The 11722-nt window shown below is 35.2% G+C and overlaps 1 protein-coding gene across 2 annotated transcripts; it reads right to left on the bottom strand.

Annotated features, from left to right (window-relative positions):
• Positions 1 to 4919: 4919 nt before the first annotated feature.
• Positions 4920 to 5564, bottom strand: Rpl10l (ribosomal protein L10 like). Of its 2 annotated transcripts, XM_047541932.1 has the most exons (2): positions 5456 to 5564; positions 4920 to 5374 (listed from the first exon to the last, which is right to left on the bottom strand). In XM_047541932.1, exons 1-2 carry the CDS (start codon positions 5562 to 5564, stop codon positions 4920 to 4922), a joined length of 564 nt encoding a protein of 187 aa, XP_047397888.1. The 2 variants fall into 2 exon arrangements, with proteins under 2 accessions (XP_047397888.1, XP_047397887.1); XM_047541931.1 differs by having other exon boundaries at positions 4920 to 5564.
• Positions 5565 to 11722: the final 6158 nt, after the last annotated feature.

An 11722-nucleotide genomic window follows, 5' to 3' on the forward strand; every position in this document is an offset into this window, starting at 1 on the left:
TACATATCTAGATATAGATACATATAAAATATGACTAGAGCCACATGAACATGAGTTTTCATGATAATTTAAATTTTCTCACATTTAGTGTTTATGTGAGTGGAGGAGTAGAGGTGTTTTTAGGAAGTGTTACAGAAGTTAAGGGTATTTTTGAGAAGTGTTATAAAAGTTTCTTTGTTAAATGAGGTTTTCCTTTTCTGAAACTTCAATAAGCTTCCCAAATTTTAGTAATTTGGACATTTGCTACTATTGTTTGTGGACAATTTTCATCAAAATACTTATGTAAACAGGTTTGACAGAAAAGATATTGAAGTAAACATGAAATTTTTATTTTCCTGGGATGACTACCAACTGCGCCTCTGAATTTCTTTTGCTTTTTCAGTAGCACATTTTCTTAACAATATCTAATCCTTATCCAACTCTTCAATCACTGTCAAGCATTAAAATTATAATTATAGTTATAATTATAATAATAATTATTATTTTATTTTATTGGTACCAGAAATGAACCCCAGGGCACCTATCCATGAAGCCACAGTACCAGCCCTTTCTATTTTTTATTTTGAGGAAGGGTCTTGCTATATCACTTAGGGCCTCATTAAGTTGCTGAGACTGGTTTTGAACTTTTGATCTCCAGCTCAGCCTCTTGAGCTGCTGGGATTACAGGTATGGGCCAAAATGCCTGGCTAACCATTAAAATTATTATCAAGTCTATTCAGATCTCTCATTTGTTCCTTTAGTATAGTCCGGACTAGTGACTTGAAAATAAAAGGTTAAGAATAGACAAGAGTCTCTTTGTTAAATGATTCCACATTACAGGAGGCAGGTTCCCTTTTCCTTGTTACTGGTTCTCTCCCCCTTTTACTGACTACCTCTTAGTTTTCCATGTACCTATTGGTCATATGCTGATTCTATTAGGGACTTGTCAGTTCTTTAGAAAATACTGGAATAGCTGTATCTCCCTGCTCAAGCCTATCAGGTGAAATATGGCTAAAGTATATTGGCTTTTTCACTTTCTACCTTCTTCAGCCACCATGGAGGAAATCCTCTATGTAGCCTCTTGTTGTTATGGTCCCCCTTCCAATAAGCAACACTCTTTGGGAGTGGAACATAGAACCAACAATGTTGCTTCAATTTAAAAGCACAATATCCCAGTGCTGGTTGGAAATTTAAACCCTATCCATAACAATGTCAGATACTAGGGAAGGAGGCTCTCCCTGACATGCTCTATCTCAGTTCTGTCATCTCTTCTGAAGTGCCATCAGTATCTTTTCTTTTTTTGTTCTGTTTTGTTTTCATTTTGATTCAGTGACTCATAACATTCAAGTTAAAAAAATAAAAATAAAAAGATCACTATTTCCAAACAATGTCATGCACTGTCCCTGCCTCACTCAGAGAGGTGAGGATATTTTCTCCTATAGGAACACTGTATTTGTACAAAAGATTGTCCTCTTTCCCAAGGGAAACTGGGCTTGCCATTTCCAGGGTTCTGCCAGATCAAGGATAAGACATATTCTATGATCAGGGTATGGCCCACACACCTGGGTGAGCAGAGTATAGAATAATGGGCTCTCAAGACAGAAATCAGAACCTGACATCCATCAAAGGCTACACTTAACCCTTCAGATTTTCTGTTTTCTTTCTCATCCCTAGGTGATGGGAAAGGAGATAGAAAACAATATCCAGCCTTTAAACTATAGCACATACAGAGAACACTAAATCAACAACAGCAACAACAACAACAAAAAATAACTAAAACTTAGTAAAAGAGTGACAAGATAAATTCTTCCCCAACCTTTCAGATTTAAGAGAAAGAAGATCTGGGAAAGACAGTTTACATCATACAAAATTATGAAAATAATGGTATAATAGTAATCATACTTTTGAAAATAAAAATGAGAAGAGACAGAAACAAAGAAATATTGAATGACGAAGATGAATAAGGTAGATTTTAAAATTCCAGTGAAGAAGAATAAAGCAAATCTCCATTACTGAGTCACATGTAGAGACTACTTGGTAAAGCACAACTATATTTTTTCAAAGGTGCTCCAAAAGAAGACAAAATAGGATCAAAAAAATGAAAATTACACAATATCATAAAAAAAAAACTTGAAACAGAAAATTGAATCTAATTAAATCAAGAACTCAAAGTATATTTAAGTGAAATGATAGTTGTAAAACAATATTATGGTCATAAGTTGTGAAAAAATGATATAAGTACTAAAAATTAGGAGCTAAGTAGCAATGAGGCAGGAATAAATATTATAATAATGTCAACTTTTTCAATTAACGTTTTAGAAGTTCTGGTTAACCAGAGCTAATGTGTAGTCTTATAAAAATTAAATATTTGAACCTAAATGTGCTTAAAATAACTTCATATTTTGATGGGGTAAAAATGGTGGATTATTATGATCATTTGTGAAATGAACTTTCAAAATTAATTGATACAGTACATAGTACTACTAAAAATTTCTTCATCTTTAGTATTTTTCCATATATCTGGAGATGCCATCAGCTAAATAAAAAGTTTTACTGGGCAGTATTTTCTTGAATTCAGTTGTGGCATTTTTTTTTTTTTTTGAATGGGCGAATAGTTGTTTTGTTGCAGTAGTACATGTATACAAATATATGAGTACAAATATTCCCAAATTAAATTTTCCATTTTGAATAAAATTTTAAAATAACAGCTTTGAAAAATATAACTATTCTTCAGCTCATTTGTCATATCAAATTTATTGATAACTAGAATGACCCTAACATCAGAACATGCTGAAAAAAATCAAGTCTTGGGGAACACAAGTTCATAGGATTTTTAAGAAAAAAAAAATAAGTAAAATATCCTTGTGTCAGAGCTAAATATTATTTCTAATTGTTTATAATGTAAACCTGTAGGAACAAGACAAATAACAAACATTGTTGGCAATTATCAGTTTTCAAATTTTATCACATCTATTATCATTATTATTGTTATTGTTATTATGTTTTTTGGTGCTGGAAATTCAACCCAGGGTCTTGTGCATGAGCAAGCACTCTAATGCTAATCTATCTCCCCAGCTGTATTTTCACATTATCTACGTGTGTAAACAATCCTAATTAACAGTCTCTTAGATCAAGGACGTTTCATAAAGAGATTTAGCTGTAACTTTGTCATTGTGCATTTAGTGAGTGCAGAGTTCCAAGTTTACAAATTAATATATTTTTTTCAAAACCAAATGGAAGGGTGAATAATGAAGATGGAAAATATTTTCAAAGCTGTATCATGGATATACTAACACAGCTATACTAACTACTTGTTTTGTTGTGTGTTGTTTTGCATTTTTATTTTTTGAGGATGAATTTTTTTTTTTTTTTTTAATGCAGTATGTTCAAAGGTAAACAGGAATGACAGGAGTCCAAAGACCTGGCTCTTCGGTCACATCTTTCCCATGACAATTTCCAAGACAATTTCAGGATAATTTCCAAAACAATTTCAGGAGTTTCCAAAGGATCAAGTAAACTTACATCAAGAAAAGTGCTTCTTAGGCTGAAGCACTCTTTCAATACATTACCTTATCTTTCTCAAATTTATTTATAACAATTTACTTATAATATGAAAATCATTATAGCTTAAAATAGTAATGTATCTTAAAAGCATTCTAATAGAAGCTATCTTACCAAGGACTTGAATTATCAAGGCAAATGCAATATGTTGGAACTGACAAATTTAAATGGAAACTATTTGTTTAGCAATGTTTCCATGCTGTATAAAACTTCTATTATTGCTTTCATTAAATGTGTTGTCTCTGAAAATGAGTGGGCAGTATAAAAAAATTGAAGGCATGGCTTGCAAAATTTAGATTCCAAAGACTAAATCAATGTAAGGAACAAGAACAACAAACAGAAAGAGAGGGAGGGAAAGAGGGAGAGGAAGAAGGAAGGGAGGGAGGGATGAAGAGAGGGTGGAGTGAGGCACACATCATTACCCTAGGTACATGTATGATTACACAAATGGTATGAATCTACATCATGTACAGCCATAGAAATGAAATGATGTAGCCCATTTGTGTACAATAAATCAAAATGCAGTCTGTAAAAAAGTTAAAAACAACAACAAAACTCCAGCAGCACAGATCAAGGAATGCTAAAGTAAAACAAAAATCACCTGTGAAATCAATGTAACACTAATGTAGGACAAACACCTACAGATTGCAAACTCTCTCTAGGGTTCTCTTAAGAGTACGGATAGCAGATTTAGTATCATTTTCTTTCTTCTATTGATTCTTCTGGGGCCTAAATACAAGCTATATGAACTCTGTTGTCACCTATGACCTTTCTATGATGAAGAAAAGATTGGACTGTTGTCTCCTGAGTGTGAGATAATGTAAGACTTGTCTGAAAAAACCTTTTAAGTATACCCAAGAGTCCTTAGGATGTATTTGGAGTTATAAGAAATTCCAAAAATAATGCAAAGAAATTCAGAGGAAAACATAAGCGACCAATTTAGAAACAGAACAGTCTCAAACAGGATTTGGGTAAAATATCACTAACACTAATAGTTTAACACTATTTTCATTTTTATTAGTTTTATATAAACAGGTATTTTTTCACACAAATCTTGGATTTTTCTCTAAAGATAGCTAATCTATTAGGATGGCTACTCTAAAGATAGCTGTGTAGTTTGACACTACTATGAACAAAACTTTTAATATTTCCTCATACTCTCCTAAAGTTTGAATCAGAATAGTAGTAGCTTTCTCTGTAAATTACATTGTATCATTTTCAATTAAAACATTCTGTATTAATACAAAAAACTTTCTCTAATAGTCTAAAGTTTAAAAATTGAATTTAAAACAATTAAATTTTTTGGTCAGTGAATATAATTTATTGATGAGCATGAAAATTAATTAGCACAGTCCATGGAGGTAGTGCTGTCAAAGCCTTCAGGAGTGCAAGGCCCGCCACTTGTCCAAAGGACCACGATTAGGGACGTATTTGACTCCACAACCATCAGGAATGAGGCGCTTCTCAGCCACTTTGTCTTCAAATTCGTGAGCATCAAACTTGGTAAAGCCCCACTTCTTGGAGATATGGATCTTCTGGCGTCCGGGGAACTTGAATTTTGCCCTGCGTAAGGCTTCGATCACGTGCTCCTTGTTCTGAAGTTTGGTGCGGATGGACATGATGACTTGGCCAATATGGACCCTGGCAACAGTCCCTTGGGGTTTTCCAAAGGCACCTCTCATACCTGTCTGGAGCCTGTCAGCCCCAGCACAGGACAACATCTTGTTGATGCGGATGACGTGGAAAGGATGGAGTCGCACTCGAATGTGAAAGCCATCTTTGCCACAACTTTTCACCATGTACTTGTTGGCGCAAATGCGGGCGGCCTCTAGGGCTTCCGAGGAGAGCTGCTCATATTCATCGGAAACCATGTGGCCGCAGAGTGGGAACTCATCCACTTTCGCCTTTTTCCGACCCAGGTCAAAGATGCGGATCTTGGCATCCGGGACACCTCGGCAGAAACGCGACTTCGGGTAAGGTTTGTTCTTACAATACCGGTAACAGCGAGCGGGGCGGCGGCCCATCTCCACTCAGAGAAGCTCGGCTGTGTGTTGAAGGGAGACACCCGCGGGAGCCCGCGACTTATATACGTTACCCGTCATCCCTCGCGGGAACCATAGAGTGTTACCCGAGACGTGAAGACATAACCTCTCAACCGCCAACGGCCTGGCCTTCCGCCCCTGTGGGACTGGCTTGGGACGCGAGCTGCGGGGTAGGTTGTCAACTGCTGGGTAAGGAACCCAGCCTTGCTGCAACCACTCAGAAGCTATTTCCTTCCTGCCGGCGTCCTTGGGTGTGCAACCTTGACCTTAAGCTTTACCTTAGGTGAACATTTGTTACAGTTTACAGAAATCCCCTCTACTTATTCCGCATACTCTGCAGTTTGGCTAAATAATCCATTTTGCACAGCACGTATCTTGCCGTCAGCATTTTAGTAGATCAATCCCTGTTTCTTGAAAAGTAAGATGACTACCTTCTCTGCGTAAAGCGGTTGTATGGCACTCTGTTGAGGCTCAGGAAGAAATGCAAATAGAGTGAAGACAGGATTAAAGAGAAAGGATAGTTCTTGCGTGTGTTGCTCAATAATTCTTAACAAACACAGAACTTATTTGGCCTAATGGGATGTTTTAATTATCAAAATGGTATTCATGAAAGTGAAATACCAACTGAATTTTTTAACTTAAGGCTCATTGCATTTTAAAGTATTAAAGCTATTATAAATTATATAGAGTGATTATGTTTTAGTCATCTTTTGCCTTACTGAAAATGAGTTTAAACTTGTTATTAGATTTTGTGAAATATTAGGACTTGGATCAGGAGGTAGGGAAGGACGAAAAAGAGGATAAGAGAATTTATAAATAGTTTATAAATGCTACTTGCATTTTCGAGCTTTCTTTATTCCTTTGTGTTATTTCATGAATCCATATCATGCAACAAAATCCTTCCAATGTGAACATATTCTATTAATCCTTTCTCTTTAACAGAGCAGGAAAAATAATAGTTGTAACAAAGTAACTCTTGCTAGTAAAGTGAGAGAGGTTTTAAAAAATAGCCATGTTGGAATAGAAGAATCAAAACTCTCAGTGTAGGAAATTTTTCCACACTAGATGGAAGCTTACTTGTTTCCTCTTCCTTCTGTTTTTCTCAACTAGTTTCTGTTCTTTGTTTGAGTATGGAGCTAAAGCAGAAAGTAAATTTTATCCCTTGCTGGGTTTACAAGTCTAAGAGAGGATTTACATACTCTAAATATTATTTAATAAATCAATAATATATTAATATTTAGATACTCTAAATTTATTTAATATATCATAATTTTACACTGTACAAAATATGCTAGAGAGTAAAAATAAAGTGATCCCAGAGACCCTGGGATTAGGTCTTGATGTATATGAAGATACAGATAGTAAAGACTTCATTAGGGAAGAGATTGCATGTAGTGACTGTGGCACATGGGGCCTGGTATAATCAAAGGGTCTGATGCAGGAAGGAATATGAAACATTTAAAGAACTAAAGTAAGGCCTACGTGATTGTGAGTAAGAGGTGAATGGCATAGCATGAGTCCAGAATGTGTGAGAGGGGCCGAGTATATTATTTGGTGCCCTTTTTACCAGTTAGGAAAAGCAAAGTTATTGAAAAGCTTTACACAGGTTTCATCATCTGACTATAGTGTATGGAATAAATTGGAACAAACCAAAAATTGATACAGAGATATCAGAAGGATGGCCTTTGTAATACTACAAAAAAAAAGAAAAAAGAAATAACTTGAAAATGCTTTATTTTACTTTAAAAAACATTTTGTAAACTGGAGAAACTAGAGATGAGATAGAAGGAACCTACCTCAACATCATAAAGATTATGTATGAAAAACCCAAATCAACCTCATAGTAAATGGGAAAAAACTGAAAGCATTTCCTTTAAGATCTGGAGTAAGACAAGGATGTTCATTCTCACCACTACTATTTAATATAGTATTAGAAATTCTAGCCAGAGCAATTAGACAAGAGAATGAATGAAAGGAATAAAAATAAGAAAAGAAGTCAAATTATCACTGTATGCAGATTATACTCTCATATATTTAAAAGATCCAAAAACTCCACCAAACAATTCCTAGAGCTAATAAATTCAGCAAAATAGCAGTTTACAAAATCACTGTACAAAAATCAATAGCTTTCCTATATACTAACAATGAATCTGCTGAGAAATCAGGAAAACAAGTCCATTCATGATAGTCTCAAAAAACACTAAGAAAAATAAAAAATCAAAAAACCTATGAATAAATCTAACCAAGGAGGTAAAAGACCTCTACCATAGAAACTATAGAACCTCAAAGAAAGAAACTGAAGAAGACTTCAGAAGATGAAAAATCCTCCCATGTTCATGACTAGGCAGAATTAATATTATTAAAATGATCACATTACCAAAAACAATGTACAGGCTTAATGTAATACCCATAAAAAATACCAATGACATTCTTTATAGAACTAGCAAAAATAGTTCTAAAGTTTATCAGGAAGAATAAAAAATCCCAGAATCACCAAAGCAATCCTGAACCAAAAAAGACATGCTGGAGGCATCATAATAACTAATCTCAAATCATACTACAGAATTATAGTAACAAAAACTACATGGTCCTGGCATAGAAACAAACACAGACCAATGTACAGAACAGAAGACACAGAAACAAACCAACACATTTACAGTCCGCTGATCCTTAACAAAGTTGTCTGAAACATACATGGGAGAAAACACAACCTTTTCGACAAATGGTACAGGAAAAACTGGTTATCCATATGTAGAAGAATAAAACTAGATCTTTGTCCCTGTAGGAAAAAAAAATTCAACTCAAAATAGATTAAAATCCTAGGAATTAGACCAGAAACTGCAACTCCTGGAAGAAAATGTAAGGTGAACATTCCAGAATATAGGCACAGGCAACAACTTTCTTAATTGGACCTCTAAAGCTCAAGAAATAATTCCAAGAGTTAATAAGAGGAATGGCATTAAATTTAAGCGCTTCTGAACAACAAAGGAAACAATTAGGAACATGAAGAGAGAGCCTACAGAATGGGAGAAAATCTTTGCTAGGTACTCTTCTGACAAGATTATTATCTAAAATATGTAAAGAACTCAAAAAACTTTACACCAAAAACCCAAATAACCGAATGAGGACATTAAATAAATGGGGACATTAAGTAAACAGACAGTTCTCAAAAGAAGAACTACAAATGGCCAACAAACATATGAAAAAAAAATTCAACATCATTAGCAATTAGGGAAATGCAAATCAAAATTACACTGAAATTTCATCTCACACCAGTCAGTATAGCAGTCATCAAGAATAAAAATAATAATAAATGCTGGAGAGGACATGAAGAAAAAGGAACACTTCTACACTTTTGGTGGGATTATAAATTAGTACAACTACTGTGGAAATCAGTATGGAGGTTCCTCAAAGGACTAGAAACATAACCACCATATGACCCAGCTATACCACTTGTTGGTATTTAGTCTAAAGAATTAAAATCATCATACTATGGTGATTCATGGAGTACCATATTTATAGCAGCACAATTCACAATAACCAAAGTATGGAACCAGCCTAGACGTCCACCAATAGATGAATGCACAAAGAAAACGTGGAATATATTCAGCCATACAGAAAAATGAAATTCTGTCATTCACAGGAAAATGGATGGAACTTGAGACCATTATGTTAAGCTAAATAAGCCACTCAGAGGATTAAGTGTCATATGATTTCTCTCATATGTTGAAGCTAGAGAGGAAAAAGGTAAAGAAAGATGGGGTGTGGGCAGAGATCTTATGAAAATCAAAGGAGATCAGTAGAGGAAAGGGACCGAGGGTAGGAGGCGGGGCAGGAGGAAGGAAGTGCTGGGGAGTGATATTGGTCAAATGGTATTGCTGTATTATATGCATGAATGAATATGTACTATCATGTACTATCATGATATTCTATCATGTACTGCTATAATGCACTAATAAAATGTGAAAAGAAAAGAAATTTAGTATAGAATTTTCATATAAAATTTGTGCTTATATCTTTATTTACTACTACCTGTCCAAAACCTATCATAACTACCAGAGGAGAGAGATCTATGAGAAGAAAGGAAGATGCCCAGGACTAGTTCATGTGCTGTCACACATTTCATCCTCTTTAGACCATGCTTTGCTTTTCCAAAGCCTGGGAATTTTCAGATCACAGATGCTGTCACTATCGGAACCTGCCTGAATAAGCCTTTTATTTAATCTAAAGGGTAACCAATCTGAGTTTGCCTGAGACTCTACCACTTTTAGTATTTGAAGTTCTGGGTCCTGCAAAACCCTCTCAGTGCCAGGCAAAATGGGAGATTTGGTTACCTTATCAACCTCATGCACGATGCCCCTCCTCCTTATAGGACAGCCAGAAAGAGAAGGAAGAGGACCAAGCTGGGACCCTCCATTAATACTCCATTTCTTAGCCCTACAAATATTAGGGAGCCCATGAAAAAATGCATAAACCAAACTCTTCCATTTAAATGTTAAAATACGTTTCTCTCAATTCCAAAATTTTGAGTGTTCACTTACCTTCCTAATTCTGTCATCCAATGTGCATAGTGTTAAGAAAACCTTGCCAAAAAAATGTGTTAAACTTGGCTTTTTTGAAGTAACTTGAAATATAATTGAGAAGACAATATATAGGGAATGATTTAGATTTTTTCTTATTTTCTAAATTCGTTACTTTGATAAATGAAAATAAAAAGTTTACATGGATACAGGACTACCATGTAAAATATAAATGTATAAATGGGTAGAACATGTAAAGGTAGATGAAAGGAATAAAGGAAAAATGAGGCAAGCTAAGGGTATAGCTCAGTGGTAGAGCTTTTTCCTAGATCTGAGTTCCATTCCAGCATCACAACTACGTTAGACTATTAAGATCTATGAGAACAAGGAGTATGCCAATTTGGTTCACTGTTTTTCCCATGTCTTTGGCAAATTGTGTGACCCAGGGCACAATGAGTGCACACATACTGAGATACAGTGGTATGTTGATAAATATTTAATAATCTGCTCTTTGTGAGGAGTTTGCAGTGGAAAGGAGAAATTCATAATTTGTATTGTCTACCAATTTATGAGATAGAAAAATCCCTTCCATCATCAATTTTAAACACCAGTATGTTTCTGAGCATAGAGATAGATCCTTAATTGTCTGCAATATGCTACCATTTGGCTATGCTTACACAAGGAAAATAGAAAAAACATACTTGGCTAATGCTAATATATACACCTTGGAATAAGAAATTTGGGGAGGGGCACAAGAAGCATCCTTATAAAGCAGGTAGGCCCACATATCTAGACTGAATGATTCAGCTTTGACTGAAGAATTCTTTCTACCCTATCTCTGTCCTAGTTCATAACTCCTATCTAAGAGGCCTGCACTATACTGTACATTGATAAACTGTGCATTGAGCCTGCCACTGAGTACTTGGAATTAGTACCCAACAGTGTTAGAAATATAATCATATTTGAAGAAAGAAAAGCCAGTTCTATGTATCAGTTTAGTGCAGCACTTTTTCTTTGATATATCACATTTCAAATATTTCACAAAGAGCAAAACCTGACTTTATTCTCAAAGAACATGCATTGAAATCTAATGTATTATGTGACTCACACCCTGGATACCCTCTCTTCCTGCAGGAAGCTTCTGCATTGTTGATCACTCAGTCATTACACAGTGTTCCATCATTTAGTGTTTGACAATATACTATGATTCAGAGATCGTGTTCCCACTTGGGCTCTCAATGAGTGTGAAGGCTCCACTGATGACTTACAGTCATTTTCATCTACATTTCTTAGTAACTTTATGGTGACTGTAATCTCAATATTTTTAAGAGCCTAGGTGAGCAATTTGACTATATATTCCTAGAGCTGAGTAATGAATGTAAAAGAGCCATGGTTATGACTGGCCTTGCTTCAGAGTCAGCCGATTGTGCCTATTGTCATGGCTAATGAGTGGTCATGCTGTCTGTCTCTCATGCACCTGATTCACAAAAATCTCATCTTTTTGACAAATGCACATTTTCTGAACAGGAATATAGTCATATAATCTTAACTGTTTAGTTCCAGGGACCCAATACATTTTATTTTTGACTGATAGTTTCTACATTACTATAATCCTCCCTT

Source organism: Sciurus carolinensis, chromosome 2 (assembly GCF_902686445.1).
Source record: "Sciurus carolinensis chromosome 2, mSciCar1.2, whole genome shotgun sequence".
In the NCBI taxonomy this organism is placed as follows: Eukaryota; Metazoa; Chordata; class Mammalia; order Rodentia; family Sciuridae; genus Sciurus; species Sciurus carolinensis.